Below are 19,110 nucleotides of genomic sequence, written 5' to 3'. Positions count from 1 at the left end.
TTGTGAAGAAGTACAATATTACGCTAGTGCCCGAAGGACTCCCGTAAACTATGATGTAAGAGGCCGGAGATACTCGGTTTTACACTTGTATTAACAAAACAAAGAGATTGTTTCCGAATGATAATCCGGAAATAAAAACAGAGATGATTCAAATCATTGGCCCTTCATCATAAAAAGAGCATGTCGGGTTTAAGAAGTCATTTTTCTATATTCTGTCCAAAATCAAAGAATTAATGACTCTAACTCCCTTAAGTACAACAATGTCAAACATAATAGTGCAATTCTAAATACAAATACCAACTGAATGTTGTAAATGCTGTATGATACACGTCCACACCTAGTATTTAAATCAAAGAATTAAAGAGCTCATTTTAATCACACCATCTCCAATCTGGTTGCATTTGTGCCTTCAAATTGAAATTGAACTTTGACATCCCTCGTTGCTTCCCTGCAATACAAATACCAAATGTTAGTAGTGTAACCAGGGGCGGCCAATGAGTTTCCGTGGCCCTGTTCAATATCGAAAAATGTGGCCTCAATGAATAAATAAATTTCATTTCATATCATAAAAAGCTTTCATAAAAGAATTAGCAGTGGGTACGTTCACTGCTAATTCTTTTATGAAAGCTTTTTATGATATGAAATACAAGGAGGATAATAGTAAGCCTTGGTTCCGTCATGTCTGGAAAGGGCTCGCTCCCCCACGGTATGAAATAATGTTGTGGGCAATACTGTGGAAAAGACTAAATACAAAGGATAGGATACTCAAGTGGAAAGCTTTGAGTGCGGCCGAGGTAACTTGTGTATTTTGTGGGACGTGCCTGGAAACGATTAACCATGTTTTCCTCCATTGTAAGTTCTCGTGGGAACTCGGAATGAGGTTTGTGCGATTGGGGTTGGACTGGGTTTGGCCTTTGGAAATTGATGAGGCATTTTTAGTTTGGAATAACTCGCACCTGAAAGGTTTTGAGAGAAAAGTTTGGGACGCTTTTTTCATTGCGGTCGTTACTAGTCTTTGGGAATTGAGGAACACGATTATTTTTGAACAAAAAACCCCTGACTGGCCGCATATGAAGGAGAAGATCATCCCGAGAGTTGGTTTTTGGAGTAAGGCCTGGAAGGAGAGATCGCCATATTCCGTTGAGGATTGGATTTGCAATTGGAAAGTCATCCGCACTTGGAAGGAGAAGAGGAGGCAAATTAGAGTTTAATACTTGTTCTTTTCGTTTCTTTGGTGTTTAACAGTTTGTTTGTACTATTTTGTGGTTTTTGTTCCTCGGCTCTACTCTCTGTAGGTCGGATTTATCAAAAAAAAAAAAATTTCACGCAAAACCAATCTAAAATTGTTGTCTTATAAAAAATACAATATAGAAAATTATTTTTTGTTCATAAACTACAAAAACAGACAAGAAAATATTCTCCAACGATATTATTTATCACCAAATATGACAAATAACAGTCTTCAATCCTCAAAAAGTTTAACCTAAAATAAAAACATTCAACAAGTATTAACAACATCAATCAATTGAAATAACAAATAGACAAACAAATTGAAAGGAAAAAAACTCAACAGAAACCCTAACTAATGAATACAAAAAAAAAGACTTACCGTAACAATTGAAGACTAGAGATGATCGAAAATTTAATGATTGAAAACTAGAGATGATCAATGATCATAATAAGATATTGTTTTAGCAGATCAAAATTTGAGTGATTGAAAAAATAGAGGTAGTCGATGAATTGATTTGTTTTAATGTGGAAGAGAAAAGAGTAAAGTGTGGTTGTGTTTTCTGTGTTTGTCGTAGAAAAGTAGGAGGTTTTTTTTTTTTTTTAAATCAGGTTGGTTTGGGCCCTTTATTCAGTTGGGCCCCGGTGCAATGAGCTGAATTGCTCTATGTTTGGGCCGCCCATGAGTGTAACATTCATACTTTCTAATATTATATTGTTGTTCTCATATAAAAATCCCCTAATAAGAAATTTGAATTATTCATATTAAGTTATTTGTCAATATGATTACAAACCATTGAACAATCGCTACACTGTATAAACAAAGTTCCAATGTCGAGTTCTTTTTTTTGCTAGGTCGTAAACGTCATTGGACCCGCTCTCTAGTAAACAACGTTACAAAATATAGCTGTCCATCAACAGTAACCAAGTCACTGGAAATTCATAATTTATGCTCTTCCATCTACTGGTCTCTCTTAGCTCGAGAAATGGAAATGACATTATTAATACCCAAACACGAGTAAAAAAGAGACAATTGTTAGTAGGCGGAGTGTCATCATCACCATACATAATACATATTTAAAAAAATATACACCCTCCGATTCACACCAATGGTAACATCGACCAGCTTTTTGTGAGAAGAAAGGTGAGTCCATGTTAACATTGATGTGGATCGGAGGGAGTATACTTTTCAATCAATTAACCTTTGCTACCTGCATAATATATCAGAAAAAGTTTAATACTCTGTAATACCCAAAACCATCAATAAAGATACAATTACACTCGTTAGCCAATTGATCTGCGAAGATACATTACAGTTTTCGGCTCAATAGACTAACTGTTTAACCAACCTCAACTGAACAATGATTAATACCCACCATTTCTACACAAAAAGGGTGATAAAATATCGATCAACGAACAAAGATGGAACTAACACTACACGTAACAGAGAAGCAAAACAAAAAAACAGTAGAACACATTACTATTGGGGTACGCAGTATGCACCAAAATTACATTGTTTGAGAGTAAGTGTAGATTAAAAGAAAAATAGTTACCGTATGAACAACGAAACAGTCCAAAAAGCAAATAAAATTTGAAAAATACATTACTTGACTTAGGGACGAAGGAATTGTAGGACACATTAAAAGTAATACGTACATTGAATATTTTTTAGGTTAATACCACTGCTTGAGCATTCTTGATAAAACTCCCGTTAAATTATATACAGAAATCGAGCATCCTCCAATATGTTTTCCATAGGTCCTCCAATTTGCCCAATGACAATGTATTAGCTAATTTGGCAAGGTGAAACAAAATAAAATATAATAAAACTTAGTACATATTATTCCGTCTGATTCTTTTGAATGACCTATTTGTTCAAAATCCACATCAGAAAATTTGAAGAATGGAACGATTTTAAAGAGTCGGGGAGAGTATGCCTTAAAATAACAGTCTCACAATGATTAACAAAAATGAACATGTCCTAATTTGGTAGTCTTATAATTGATAGTATCAATAGTTTTACAACCAATACTTATAGTAACTACATACAAATCACTTACTTCTCATTCATCTATAAGAGTGATCTAGCCCCTAGTTACCTGCCTGAAATTTTCATTATTGTCCTCTTCAATAGCCAACTTTATTCTGTTAAAGCTAAAGCTGCTACTACATACTGAGCAATCTAAAAATATTGAAAACTCTTAACTCCTTTCTCTAAAGCTTAGTAGTTTCGAGCTAACTTCTTAGAAGATGCTGGTAGAGTTGTAGGGTCTATTAGATGAGCTATTTATGCAAGGTGAAACAAACTGTAAGAAAATGGCCTTATATCTAATAATGAGAAATAGGTTACTGTAACAGAATATGAACACTACAAATTCAACAACCGAAAAAGTAAGATTAACTGTCAAAGAAGGTTCTTGACAAACATCGAAAGGAAGTAAAAAAGAATGTTAAGAAATAAAAAAAAATGGTATTGCACTAATCGAACATGTGCATAGAATCTTTGTACTCCTTTGCAACCATTAATATCGGATCATTGGGACTATAATTTCTGGATTAAAAATCAAACAAAGACCCCTAATTTTCGATATTCAGTCATTTCATAATCAACTAATTTAAATGTCTTTAGATTTTACCTTAAATCATAAGTCATAACCAAACAAAACCATAGAATCCAAAACTTAAATAAGAAACAATACCAAATAATGCTGCCATCTTCATTTTAACCTGCCATCATTAATCAAGTTTATTTCTTGATTAGTTAATTTGGAGAATTTGCATAGCGTTAATATTACGGTATTATACCGTAATCGTAATAACTAATAATATAATTATGATATGAATAATATCTTGTAGGGGATTCTAGGCCTAGATTTAAGACACTATATAAAGTGTCCCTTATTGTATGTCAGACGAACGAACGATTATCAATAATACGACAATTATCCTTTATGCAATTCCCCCTCTCCGTTTCTATTACATAGTCAAATAATTTTTGCAAATTGAGTCTTTTTCCCGCTAAACACCATAAATCATTTTCGCAAATTAAGTGGATTACCATTAATCGAATCTGCCATCGTCAAACTCAGTAAGTTAAGCTAATCCCCAAATTATATCACATCTACAAAACCTCTGTATAACCTAAAACGACTTCGACGAAGAAAAAAGACAGAAAAAAAAGAAGGAATTACCGGGTAATTAAAATAGTGGTAATCGAGAGAGATGGAGTTCATCTTTCTAATGAAACCCCCAAATTTAAAAGACGATCAGCCTTCAATTAATTCTCAAATTAAAAGACGATTAAGAGCAATTATTTGGTTACTCTGATTTTGATATGTTAATTTGATGGGTGAGATGGGATTTATCAAAGTTGTTTATGAAGATATCTATGTGGTTGTTGATTAAGGAGGTAGTAGATACGGAGTAGCACAAATTGTGGTACGAAGATACGGAGTAGTGCTTTAGTGGGCAGTTTATTGAGTTAAGTGCGGGATCCGTATTTTCAAGTTTGCAAATTTTGTACCTATACTTTTGTACGTATAAAAATACTACAGATTAATCATAGCTTGGCACATCATCTTTTTATGGTATAGTGGCTTTTGCTTTAATATATGAAATGATATAGATAAGATTAGCGACCTAATTTTAGGCACTTATGCCCAGGAATATGCGTAATGCCCTCATAATACCACAGATATAACAAAGCATAACATAATCATTCACGTAAACAAATCACCCTGCAGATCATGTGCTTAAAAATGGCTAATTAATACGGAGTAATTAGTTTGTTAATAAAAAAGATTGATAGTTGGGAACAAGTGTGAGAAGTGAGAACATGATTAGAAGTCATCTTTAATAAAATAGACCGACTATTGGGTTTTGGTCAGGCTAATCGGCTCAAGGCATCGATCACTCGGATTGCATCAGTTTTTCGGGTCTAATTAGAGACCCATTAGATTAGGGAATCCAACGCACCTAAGTCCTGTTATTCGAAAGATGCAGAAACAGAAGGAGAATAGAAATACCAGCCGACGATGAGAATATAAGCGAAGATAAAATAAACCCGAATGTAGTGCCGTGTATAAACCACTGCCTTGAAAACTATTTCTCCTAGATTTAACCGTGGTGGCGATCGGTAGTGCGGTAGTTCCCTAAGGTTAACACTACGGTCTCACGCAGATTCCGCCCACTCGAACTGTGAGACTTGGAACGATTAAATCAAGAATACCCGAAAATATATTAGAGAGCGAGAGAAGACGAAAAGAGAAGAGAAGAGAGTTGATTTTTGTGTGTTTTAGAAGTGAAACAGTTGCTCTATTTATAGTAAAATTAGAGCAACAAAGACATGAAAAACCGCCCCACAAAAGTAGCAGTCAAGACCGAGTTAGTGGCGATTAAGCTCCTTAATCGCAGTACTAATGATCTCATTTGACTAAATCAACACACTCAACCACCAAACAGAATGAATGTAGACATCCCATTACACACAAGAGCAAAAAGGTAAAAGAGGGCCTTTGGCCCGCACCGCAGGTGCTCTACCCAAACCCAAACCCGAGCCCGAGCTCGAGCCGGGCCGGGCCGGCGCGCGCGCGCGTGTGTGTGTTTGGACCCAAACCCACAGGCCCAAGGACTTACAACAAGAGCCCCTTTGGTCCACTCACTTAACCAAAAGAGGACAAGTTGATATAAAAAGCAAAGGTGGAAGCACTATTCCACCGATGTGGGATGTCAAACAATCAAAAAGCAATTGTTGAAAGTTGCTGTAGAAAGCCATCATTTCCAACAATCCCCCACTGATGGCGAAGAGAGAGAAAAAAGAAATTCCTGGGTAAAGGAAGGATTGGATACTTAGGTATCAATATCTTTCGATTTGAATTGACACTTTAGTGCAATGAGGAAACAACTTACTTACAGCGAGAGAATATCTTGCGATTTGAATTCCTAGCTGAGCTTCGGTCGATACCCCCCACAACACATATCATACCTTCAGATTAAGATCGTTCCGCGAAAGTGCAACGCGCTCTTTAAGAGTTATGCGTTTACCTCGGTACTAATAGATGTGTTCAGAAGACTTCTCATAGTCTAATGATCGTTACACCTACGTAGGTGACTCAAGTGCTTCTCAATAGCACTTCTCACATGAGTCATTAAGGACCTAAGTCCAACCTGGTGTATGATTCATCAAGTGCGTCTCAAAAGCACCACCATAGAGGCTATGAATCATACAACGCCATAGAAATAGAAGCTTTAGACCTAGTCAAGTCTCACTCTTGACCTAAGGACTTAAGCCCCATTCCCCTCGACGTATCAACGACTAGTCTCTAGCCACCCTTTAGTAAAGGGATCAGCAAGATTGTTTTCGGACTTCACATAGTCCAAAGCAATCACTCCGTTGTCTTGGAGTTGTCTAACTGCAGCGTGCCTTATTCGAATGTGTCTCTTCTTTGAATTGTAGACACTATTCTTTGCAACACCAATAGCGACTGACTGCGAGTCACGGTGTAGGGAGACCGGTGTTAGCCGTCCGCCCCACACTTTGGTATATCGACTAAAGGTTTCTCAACCATTCGGCCTCTTGTCACCTTGACTCAAGAGCTATGAACTCGAGATTCCATGGTAGAGCGTGCGTCAAGTCATTTAGAGGACTTCCACGATATAGCACCTCCACCCATGGTAAAGACATAACCACTAGTAGAACAGATCTCATCGTTACCTGCAACCCGATTCGCATCACAATATCCCTCTAACACAAAGAAAATTTACTATAATGCAAACATAAGTCAACTGTTCCTTTTAGGTATTTTAGTAAACGACGAAGAGCATTCCAGTGTTCATTACTAGGATTATGTGTATAACGACTCAGTCTACTAACTGCATAAGCAATATCTGGTCGAGTACAGTTCATTAAAAACATCACGCTACCTAGGATTTTAGCATACTCTTCTTGGGAAACACTTTTGCCCAAGTTTTTACACAAGTGTACACTAGGATCATAGGGTGTTCTAGCAGGCACATCATCAAAGCAGTTAAACTTTTTCAACACTTTTTCAACATAATGAGATTGACTTAGACAGATTCCATTGGGGTTTCGGATGACTTTAACTCCTAGGATAACATCAGCTTCTCCTAAGTCCTTCATCTCAAAATGTGATGACAAAAATTCTTTGGTTCTAATTATCACCTCTAAATTATTACCAAGTATTAACATGTCATCAACATAAAGGCATATAAGCACACAATCGATTTCTATTACTTTTGAATAAACACATGAATCCGAATTGTTAACCACATAGCCATTACTTATCAAAGTGTTGTTAAATTTCTCATACCACCGTTTAGGTGCTTGTTTCGATCCATAGAGTGACTTGTTCAGTTTACACACTTTACTCTCTTGACCCTCAATCACAAAACCTTCAGGTTGAGACATATAGATCTCTTCCCTTAGTTCACCATTCAAAAAGGCGGTTTTAACATCCATCTGATGTATAACAAGGTTATGAATAGCAACTAAGGCGACAAGAGTCCTAATAGTCGAAATTTTGGTCACAGGAGAGTAAGTATCAAAGTAATCAATACCCTTCTTTTGTGTAAAGCCTCTAACTACAAGTCTAGCTTTGAACCTCTCTATTGTACCGTCAGGTCTCATTTTCTTTTAAAGATCCATTTACTTGTAATGGGTTTACTACCTTTAGGTAAATCAGTCAACTCCCAAGTCTGATTTGACACAATAGAGTCAAGTTCACTTTTAATAGCATCTTTCCAAAAATTAGCATCAATGGATTTCATTGCCTCACTATAGGTTTTTGGTCATCTTCTATTAAAAAGGTCAAACAAACTCATCACTAGCACGACACAGATGTATCCTAGTTCGAACAACATAGTTGTATCATAATCATCACCAAAGTTCTTTGGGCATCTAGGTCTTTTACTTCTTCTAGGTTCAACAGAAACATCACTAGAAGTGCTAGCACTAGCATGTGAAGACATATCGAAGATGCAACGGGTAAACTAGGAGATGGAACAACGATTTTATGAAAAGGAAAAACATGCTCAAAAAATTCGGCATCTCTAGCCTCGGATATAGAACGGTCACTCAAAGACATAAATCTATAAGCAGAGCTATTTTGAGCATAACCTATAAATACACAATCATAGGTCTTAGGTCCAACGGTAGGTCTCCTAAAATCAGGTAAGCCCACTTTAGCCAAACACCCCCATACTCTAAGGTAACTTAGGTTAGGAGGATAGCCCTTCCAAATCTCATAGGGGTCTTGTCAATTTTCTTATGAGGTACACGGTTAAGAAGGTGACAAGCGAAAAGTATTGCTTCCCCCACATATCGTCAGATAGGCGAGAACTTAAAAGCATAGCATTCATCATTTCTTTTAAGGTTCTATTTTTACGTTCAGCTACACCATTGGATTGGGGTAAATAAGGTGGACTAGTCTCATGTATTAAACCGTTTACGACAAAAGTCGGCTAGATAACCGGATTTATACTCACCACCTCTATCGATCTTACCCTTTTAATTTTTTCACAAGTTGGTTCTCAACTTCATTCTTAAAGTTTATAAAAGAGTGTTCAACTTCATCTTTAGTCTTAAGCAAATAGACACGGGTGTATCTAGAACAATCATCTATAAACGTAACATAATAATTCTTGCCACCTCTACTTGCAACATTTTTGAAGTCGGCTAGGTCGGTGTGAATTAACTCAAGAAGACTCGTGTTCCTAGTAGTCACGGGTTTACTAGGCTTCTTTGTAAACTTAGCCTCTACACAAACTACCACATTTAGAGAATTCTTGACTCGTCAAACTCGGAATTAAACTCATAGTTCTAAGTTTTTTAATGTAATCCACATTCACATGACCTAATCTACCATGCCAAACATCAATAGACTCGGCGATATAAGCGAGAAGAAGATGCAATATTATTAATAGCGAGAATCGATGTTTAATACAAAAAGACCCCCAGAAAGATAACCCTTGCCCACAAATTCCCCATTACGCGACATTACCACCTTGTCGGCCTCAAAAACAAGTTTCAAACCAGCTTTGTTTAACAAGGCACCCGACACAAGGTTTCGACGCAATGAGGGTACAAATAAAACATTGCGAGAGCAAGTGTTTTCCCGAGGTGAGTTTGAGAAGGATCTTGCCTTTGCTGTGATCTTTGCGGATGAAGAATTACCCATCAAAGAACTTCCTCGAACTCGGCAAATAAACCCTATCGACAGAGGTGTCTCGAAGCTCCGGATCAAGACCCATTCAAGAATTACCCACCATTAGCTTCCACAACCACAAAATACAATAACATCATCGATCACAAGAACATTGGCCTCGGCAGATTTCTTCTCGAGAACATTGGTAGGCTTTGTGCCGGTTTTCCGCAGACATAGCGACAATAGGACCCTTAGCGACTTTACGAATCTTAGGAACCGGTTTGGTATGCTTCCCTGGACCATTCTTCTTAGCGGGACCCTGGTTCTTACCCGACCAACCTTGGCCTTACCCTTACCCTTATATGTCTCGATTAGACGGACCACCGGACTCGGCCAGATTAGCTTTAACAAAGCGAAACGGCGAAACGTCCACGATTGACTAGCGGGAAGGTCTTTAAGGCGATTAGCCTCCTCGGTCCTCATATGTCCTATAAGTTCTTTAAGGGACAGGTCTTTCTTTTTATGCTTAAGTTGGTTTCGGTAATCAGACCAGGAGGGAGGGAATTTCTCTAGCAGAACATTGGCTATAAAGATATCATCAAGTTTCATGCCTTCATTCACAACATCAGCACAAAGGTTTTCATAGACATGGACTTGATCCATGATAGGTTTCCCGTCAGCCATTTGAAATCCCAACCATTTTCCCACAACATACTTCTTTTTCCCCGCATCATCAGCCCCATACTTAGTTTCTAAAGACTCCCAAATAAATTTAGCAGACTTATTCACAGCAAATAAGTCGAACAGGGTGTTTGTCATATTATTCAGAATATGCCACCTAGCAGTTTTGTTATCCTTTACAAATTTCGCAATGTCCTCTTCATTGGATTTAACATCCTTTGCAGCAGGAGGGGTCGTCTCAACATCAGTAGGGGTGATAGGTTTAGGCGGGTCATTAAGTAAAACATAATCAATTTCTAACTGCTCAAAATACATGAAAAGTTTCTGGGACCAACGCTTATAATTGTGACCGTCTAACGACTCCAATTTCGCCAATTCAGGGAGCAATTTTCGACATAACGAGACATAGTTACAAAGAACTAAATAGTTTTCAAATTGTTATTCGAAAGATGCGAGAAATGAAGGAGAATAGAAATACCAAATGACGATGAGAATATAAGCGAAGATAAAATAAACCCGAATGTAGTGCCGTGTATAAACCACTTTGCCTTGAAAACTATTTCTCCTAAGATGCGACCGTGGTGGCGATCGCCTAGTGCCGTAGTTCCCCAAGGTTAACACTACGGTCTCCCGCGCATTCCGCCCACTCGAATCGTGAGACTTGGAACGATTAAATCAAAGAATACCCGAAATATATTAGAGAGCGAGAGAAGACGAAAAAAGAGAAGAGAAGAGAGTTGATTTTTTGTGTGTTTTAGAAGTGAAACAGTTGCTTTCTATTTATAGTAAAATTAGAGCAACGACACATGAAAAACCGCCCACAAGCGATCGAAGACCGAGTTAGTGGCGATTAAGCTCCTTAATCGCAGCACTATGATCTCATTTGACCACTAAATCAACACACTCAACCACCAAACAGAATGAATGTAGACATCCCATTACACACAAGAGCAAAAAGGTAAAAGAGGGCCTTTGGCCCGCACCGCAGGTGCTCTACCCAAACCCGAGCCCGAGCCGAGCCGGCGCGCGTGTGTGTGTTTGGACCCAAACCCACAGGCCCAAGGACTTACAACAAAAGCCCCTTTGGTCCACTCACTTAACCAAAAGAGGACAAGTTGATATAAAAAGCAAAGGTGGAAGCACTATTCCACCGATGTGGGATGTCAAACAATCAAAAAGCAATTGTTGAAAGTTGCTGTAGAAAGCCATCATTTCCAACAAGTCCTAGTCAGCATATACAAGGATCATCAACAAATTATAATATACCGTACAACCATGACTTCATACAGCTGACTAATCATGCTTTTTCTCAACTATGTCAATTAATAATAATGCACCAATGATATCATTAAAATTAATTTCTTTGTCGCAAACAAGCTTATGTGATTTCAACTAGTCCCTAAGTAGCTGACAAAAATACGAGCAAATGACATTAAAGGCGCCTTTTTTTCAGCTTTTTAAATTGAATCAATCAATCAATCGAATGGAGCCGAATCCCAATCGAATCGAATGAATAATCGAATGGAATCAATCAAATCAATCGAATCAATGAATGTAAATCGAATCAATCAATCAATCAATAAATTTGAATAAATGAAATTTGAATCGAATCGAATAAAAAGTTTGAATTGAAATTTGAATTAATCAAAATAATCATATTAATAATAATAATAGTATTCAATATTATTGTTATTATCAACTATAATATATTCATATTCATATTTCATAGTATAATATTAATACTAAAATTAATATTTATAAGAAAAAAATTATAATATTATATATGAATAATCATAAATTATAATAATCACGCGTAACAAAGGCCTCAGAGGGTATGCAAAAGGTCATTCTCTGATGCCTTACGGTAATGGTGGGTAGTCGGGACCTTGCTTGAAGCTAAGGTCTCTGTGCCCTCTTTTAATGATGGTTTGACAAGCACGGTTATCATATTCGCTATGAATACGCCTTACCGATTCGCGATTCGCTTATAGAAAATGTGTTACATGTATTTTCAGTATTCAACTTGATAGAATTCGATTTTAACGATTTGTGATTCGTAGGGTACCAAGCGAATTTGTAACCATGTTGGCAAGCGTGTTGACTTGTAAGACCCCGTATTGGCAAGTGAGTCAAGTCGGTTCGGTGTGCCTCATTAATAATATTAATAATAAATGTTATGAATTTTAATAATAATACCAATAAATGTTATGAATTTTAATAATAATACCAATAATAATAATAATAATAATAATAATAATAATAAGGGTTTTTCTATCCTATGCCCACTAGGCATAGGATAAGAAATTAAAAAAGGAAAGAATTAATGATGTTTTTATGGAAAATTGCAATATCTTATCACATTTCAAGAAAAAACATCATTAATTCTTTCCTTTTTAGGTTTCTTATCCTATGCCTAGTGGGCATAGGATAGAAAAACCGTAATAATAATATCAACAACAACAACAACAACAACAACAACAACAACAACAACAACAACAACAACAACAACAACAACAACAACAACATGAACATTAACATTAATAACATTATTATTCATTTTAATAATAATAGTCATCATTATCATCATCATCATCATCATAATAATAATAATAATAATAATAGTAATAATAATAAATAAATAAATTATTAACAATATTATTAATTATAATTATAATTATAATAAAAAATAAATAATATTAATATTTAAAAAATAGTATTATTGTTAACAAAATTAATAATAACTATTATTTAAATTAGTAAAGCTGAAATGAAATTTGAATTTAATGGAATTTAAGTGAATTTGAAATGAAATTTGAATGAATTGAATCAATGGAGCCGAATAATCGAATAATGGAGCCAATCAATCAATCAATCGAATTGAATGAATCAATCGAATCGAAATCCAATCAATAAGTAGAAAATTTGAATCGAAATGGTGAAAATAAAATGCGGAAAAAAGCAGGCGCTAACAATGTTCAATCAATTGATTTCCTTACCAAGAGTTAGTGGTCTCCAGTCAGCAATCAAGAAAATAATCACCGGGTGTATGACAGATCCACTTGGCGCTTTTCATGTGGCTAAGAATGTGTGTTGCTATTTTGATATCAGAGAAGGATTCCACCCATCATGTCTTTCAAGAGTTTACTCCGACTCTTCATATTATGGGCATCTGACACTTAAGAAACGCATCCGACAAATACTCTGTGAAGTTATAACCGAGTCTGAGTAACATAGCCAATCAGTGTTTTATGACACCATGTAACCTGCAAATAAGGTATCACATAGTTTTTCCTCTATAAGAACAGCAATCAGAACATGATATCTCGTCTCCATACTTCTCTTTTCCCTTCTGTAGAACTGTGCTTCATCAGCTCGGCCACACATTTCAAGACCTCTTATGAGAATAGTGTACGTTGCTGACGCTGCCTGAATGTCTTTCCTTTTCATAGCTTTAAATGTTTCAATTCCTTTATTCCGCTCTCCAGCTGAGAAGTAGACGTCAATCAACGCAGTATATACAGAAGTGGTCTTAATCTCCTCAGGCAATAAACTGAATATTTTTACAGCAATATCAAGCTCTTTGGCTTGACCAAGCCTATAAATCAGAGAAGCAGAAAATGCTGGTTCTAAAAAGGATTTGAGAGAAACCATTTGCTCTACCAGCTGCAAGATCTTTGAAAACTCACTGGCTCGCATCAGAACCCCGATTAGTGAAAGAAAGGCTATCTGCTCAATGACAATTCCCATATTTTTACTGTATTCAAAGGCCAATAAAGCAGCATCTATCCTGTCATGATCGCAATTTATCACTATAATTTCTGAAACCAACTTGGAGTCCAACAATTTACCATGAGATATCATTCCGGTAAAAATGCAGTTAATGGCACCAAAATTCTTCTCTCTCAAAAAAGCAATTAGGAGTCCCTTATCTATGACAAAGTTGACATCAGACTCCATCTCCTCTGCTACTAAAGTTACACTCTCATCATAAATAGTGATATGGGGATTAACTTGTCGAAGAAGCATATCATCCTCACCGGCCATTTTCAGAGCTTCTTGAGCTTGAAGATATATAGGATATCGTAGAACAAGAGAATTGTCCTTCATATAACGAAGGATTTGGATAATGGCCCACGCCTCCCCACCTTTGCTAAATTGCTCTACCAAAATATTGCACATGGCTTTGTCAGGTTGCACTCCAGTTTCTTGCAATTTTACAAAGACCTCTAGAGCTGATTTGCATTTGCCTGAAACAAATTGATTATCAGCTTTGTACGGTAATGCCAGAAATGCATCACATTTGTGATCTTAAGTTAAAACTGTTATTAGAAGTGTAAAAAATAACCTAACAACTAAGCACCTAATAATATGTAAGATATCAATCACTGAACAACATGAAAACCATCCTACCAGCTGACTCGAAAATAGACGTTATTGCAATTTTTCGGTGGACTTCAAAAACTACGTCAAACTAGGGGCACACGCTGATAAGAAAATTTTAACAGTAGTAATACCACCATTATGCCATCAGATTGAGCTTCAATCTACCAATAGAGAAAATTGTACTAACATATGAACCACATCTGAGAAAATCCTCTATGCCGAAAGGATACTGTAAGATCTCTATGTATGAGCTACCTGAACATCACTAAATAAGCGCATTTTGCTTTTGATTTTCAACGCATATCCTAATAATTAAGAACTCATGAGTTGGGTGATGAGTTGGGTGCTTTGACTGCTTTCTAAAAACCTAGGCAAATCATCAAATTCAATAATCCATACAACGAATAATCAAATAATTCGATAAAAATTATCGTTTTTAACCAGTAAATATATCTTCGATCACAAGTGCGTTGAACAAGAGGGCCTCAGAAACCTCTGTCTTGTAAAATGTAAATGCCATTTGACAATCAAGAGACGTTGCTTTAATAAATAAAGGTGATAATATATATAGTTTGCCAACAAGTAAGCTTATGCCTACAAGACGGTAGCATGCAACTCGGCAGAAAAACTCAATAATGTGTACACCAGAAAGAAAAGGTAAAACCAATTCTTTACGCCAGCTTACCAGAAGAGACAAGATGCACCATTAAGATTGTACAAGTGTGACAAGTAGGAGTAAGTCCAGACTGAATCATCTCCTTGTACACCTGAGTGGCCTCTTCAGCTCTGTTATTATCAAACAGAACCTTCATGAAGGCAGTATAAGAAACAACAGTAGGATGACATCTCTTAGCTTTCATCTCCTCCCATATCTTCACCGCCCCATCAAAGTCTCCGCTTTTTGAAAGCCAATGGAGAACTGACGTGTAGGTAACGACATTAATCTTTATTCCTTTCTCCTGCATCATCTGAAGGACATACTTCATCGAGCTTATCCTATTTGCCTCTCCAAAAATATCAAGCATGGTCGTGTAAGTAAACTGATCATGCTTAAAACCCTTCTTAGAAACCCAATTAAAGAATAACCAAGTCCTCTCCATTGGTGGGTGAGTTTTTAGAACTTGATTTACAGTAAAAGAATCCCATTTGACACGTATCTCTTGAAGCCGTTCTTGCGCAGATTCCCAAGATGAATCCCTGAGGATATTTGAAATTTTCCTAACGACGTCTCTCATGTATACTTTCGGATATAAACTAAGGTCTTCTTTAACTTTAACCTTTTTATTTACACCTCTCCAAACTGATTTAGAGGGCTTTCTAAACCTTAATGCAGGATAGATATACTTTCTAGACGAACTTTTACATCCTTGAAAGTTCAAACTCCCACACCCAGGCACCAACGATGCATATTTTCGGAGAAGTCCTCTACTAGCAAATTGTCGCAACATGAATAATAAACAGCCTTGACAGAGAAACAGTTCATACGTAGAGCTTATATATAGCGCTAAACATCACTAATCTTTTAAATTCAACCTACACAAACATACATTTCATAAGATCAAATGACATAAAGCAAAATAAGAGGCACTTTCACGACAGATCAGTCCATCAGGACTCAGGAGAGAGTCTCCAAACATCACAGAAAAGCTACGCCACTTCAACAAAAACCAACATTACCCCAAGGGATCCCCACTAATTGCTAGGTAAATGGGGCGGAACAACGCAGCCTTAACCAGGGGTGGACACAGGATTTGAGGAAGAGGTAGGCACGTTAAAAAAAATTACGGACAACATTTATACATAAAATTCAAATGTCGTCATTATATAATAATAATAATATAATTACAAAGTAGTTTTAAAAAAATATACTCCGTATATATAATTAGAAAGTAACAACAAAGTAACAAAAAAATCTCCCAAATTACTCAACAATAAAACTGATAATTCAAATATTATCTAAGAAGATTTTCTAATCAACTAATAAGATTCTGTAATTTACTCAACAATTCAAAATTGTCATGTGCCTAAAAGTCTTAGGTACTGGACACTTTGAGGCTCTGGGTGGTGATGTTGGTTCTTAAAGAGCTTTCAGGGCTTTGCAAAAATTAGTACTACTGCTGTTTTTCAGTTTTTGACTTTGTATGTGATGTTCTGCTAGGATGGAATTATGTTGCGCTTGCTTGACGGGACTGCCCGTTAACGCTGCAAGCGCACTTCGTCCTTAGTTTGAGAAGGCGCAAGGCGCACTGAGGCGATGGGGTCCCAAGGCACGAGGCGAAGGCCCGCGCCTTTTGCACATGAGGCGCACTGCTTTTTCAAAAGAACATCCATATTTTACAATCAAATTTTGTGCGAAAATAATCCCTTCTTTGTTTTAGAGAGGGCTAACATGTACTTTAAAAGTGAAAATTAAGGATAAGGGGGAGAAAACAAGGGTAAAATAAAAGAATTTGGAAAAAAAATATGGAATTGCACACTAATGCGCCTAACCAATTGCGCATTGTGCACCTTGGATGTGCCTCATACGCCTTAGGTGCGCCTTTTGTATCCCATGCGCCTCACTGTGTCTGATGCGATCTGGCTGGCGCCTCACTGCGCCTTGTGCCTAGGCGCGCTTTTTTAAACTAAGACTTCGTCCTTGGCAGGGCATAAGATTGTATAAAAATGAACAGGATTGTGACGACATCTATTTTTGCCCGATCTAGTTTTGAAAGAATCCGATCCAGTTTTGAAGGCATCCGAAGTGGCTTGTTGGTTTCAAAACCTCATGAAAAAAACACCACTTAAATGATATTAATGGTAAAAGGACGCTAATCTATACAAGCTTAACCTACCTTGGCCAAATCAATTGTAGTTCAAGGAGAGTTTTGTATGGCTAGGTCATCCGAAATCACTTGCACCTCCTTAAAAGTTACTCTGATCCTGGACCCTGAAGGAAAATAAAATGGTCCATTCTGAGGGTGACATCTAGACACGATTTTAATGCTAAGCCAAAATTCACTAACTCGAACGTATTATAACGGATTGCTTTAAGTACTCCATACAGCAAACCAACATTGTCAAGCCCCAAATAAAATTCCTAAGAGTCAAAATTAATTGCCAATTAAGACCCAAGTAATTAAGAGATTAAAGATTTAGGGTTTGGGAAAAACAGAAAATAAGCAACTACAATTATACAAATAGACTACCAATCTAATAACAATGTCTAATAGAAGATATATAACTCAATAATTGAACCTATTTTAGTAAAATTTTAAGAACTTGGAGATTCGGGGAAAAAATAGAAAAACTCTTACTTGAGAGAGAAACTTAAACCAAAGAAAAGGATAAAAGCCGTGATCTTTCCGACGAGGGATCTCCACCAAGGAGGTCGGATGAGGAAGGCCGTGGTCAATGGTGTCAGTCAGGCGAGGAGGACATGAGGTCGGAGAAGTCCGGTGTTTTCGCTTTTGATTTGTGGGAGATGTAGTCGATTGTCTCTGGGCACAACCAATGTAACACTAGCCTGCAACTTATGATAAGGAGATATAAACCTTCCCCAACCTCCAACACTCACTCGACAAACATTCTCCCCACACTCGACTCTCCGACAACTAGTTATCGGTGCCAAAGCTCGAGGCTTGCTTTTCGTGTAGTCGAAATTCAGTGGCTGCTTCAACTGAAAAGCCTCCTCGACAACATAAACCCTCATCATCAACCCACCAACGACTAATGCTAAATTGACAAACCTACCCATACAGAACACACACAAAACACCACAACAACCCCCACCCGATTTCTGCTCTTCTATCCATAACTCCATTAATTAACTTATCAAATAGCTCCTACCAAGTGTAATCACATAAAACGGATTCGTAAAAATCATCAAACCATAATATAACACTGAAAACGGCAATGTTATGATATTAATAAATAAATTAAACTGAAACCCAATTGATTTAACCAACAATTCAACAACAAAACCTAATAATCTAAACTGCTCATCATCAATTTCTCCCTCTTCATTTGATTCTAAACTTATTTCTTCCATTGTAACAACCAAATTCTCTGCAAATACACTCGAAACAGACGCACTAATTGAACTTATTTTAGTAAAATTTGAAGAACTTAGAGATTTATTTAAGGGTCGGATGTACGCAACCTTATCGTTCCGTTACGAAACACAAAAAGGAGGAAGCTACAAATAACTATGCTGGTGCTTTACAATGTTGTGGTGGTTTATCAGCAAATATTATTAATTTAAATAACATAAAACTATTAAATAAAATAAAATGAACTTGACAAATACTATATTAGGGTTTGAACAATTTGGATTGAAACAAGTAGAGAACTTACCCAGATTTTGGGGATAACACGAGAGAAGGAGAGAAGAGAAGTTCCTGTTAAACTGGTAAAAAGTTAGCTGCACAAATGCTATTTGAATGTAAAAAAGGCAAAAAGAAAATTAAAACGACGTTGCCGGGTATAAAACCCGGGTCGCCCGGGTGACAGGCGGGAATACTTACGTTACAAAGTCTAATCTAATACGGAGTAGCCGAGTAGGTTAGATATCTTGGAAAAATGAAGTGCTTCCCTTTTTTTTAGAGTTGGAAACAAGAAGATGTCACTAACTAATTTTGTTATCCGTAAAAATCACGGGTTATCTCTGGCATTGTTG

General features: G+C 36.8%; 1 protein-coding gene and 1 long non-coding RNA gene across 3 annotated transcripts; both read right to left on the bottom strand.

Moving 5' to 3' along the window:
- Window positions 1–253: 253 nt before the first annotated feature.
- On the bottom strand, window positions 254–4,800 carry LOC141633966 (uncharacterized). The gene is made up of 3 exons (XR_012538728.1): window positions 4,419–4,800; window positions 3,927–3,954; window positions 254–448 (listed from the first exon to the last, which is right to left on the bottom strand). It is a non-coding gene; the product is annotated as an uncharacterized LOC141633966 (long non-coding RNA).
- A 6,573-nt stretch (window positions 4,801–11,373) lies between these two features.
- LOC141633965 (pentatricopeptide repeat-containing protein At2g01390-like) lies at window positions 11,374–18,872 on the bottom strand. Of its 2 annotated transcripts, none has more exons than XM_074446311.1 (5): window positions 18,789–18,872; window positions 17,288–17,382; window positions 15,139–15,986; window positions 13,041–14,317; window positions 11,374–11,512 (listed from the first exon to the last, which is right to left on the bottom strand). In XM_074446311.1, exons 3-4 carry the CDS (start codon window positions 15,899–15,901, stop codon window positions 13,317–13,319), a joined length of 1,764 nt encoding a protein of 587 aa, XP_074302412.1. In that variant the 5' UTR covers window positions 15,902–15,986; window positions 17,288–17,382; window positions 18,789–18,872; the 3' UTR covers window positions 11,374–11,512; window positions 13,041–13,316. The 2 variants fall into 2 exon arrangements, with proteins under 2 accessions (XP_074302412.1, XP_074302413.1); XM_074446312.1 differs by having other exon boundaries at window positions 17,750–18,808.
- Window positions 18,873–19,110: the final 238 nt, after the last annotated feature.

Source organism: Silene latifolia, chromosome Y (assembly GCF_048544455.1).
Source record: "Silene latifolia isolate original U9 population chromosome Y, ASM4854445v1, whole genome shotgun sequence".
NCBI lineage: Eukaryota > Viridiplantae > Streptophyta > Magnoliopsida > Caryophyllales > Caryophyllaceae > Silene > Silene latifolia.
Note: the sequence above shows the minus strand (reverse complement) of the source record. Positions and strands in the feature narration are given on the sequence as shown.

What these genes read in the sequence shown, in the direction of transcription:
- LOC141633965 (XM_074446311.1), bottom strand. Translation starts at nt 15,901, where the DNA reads ATGTTGCGACAATTTGCTAGTAGAGGACTTCTCCGAAAATATGCATCG. An exon ending in GGTGCATCTTGTCTCTTCTG is followed by an intron (nt 14,318 to 15,138) that starts GTAAGCTGGCGT and finishes AATTTGTTTCAG; the next exon opens with GCAAATGCAAATCAGCTCTA.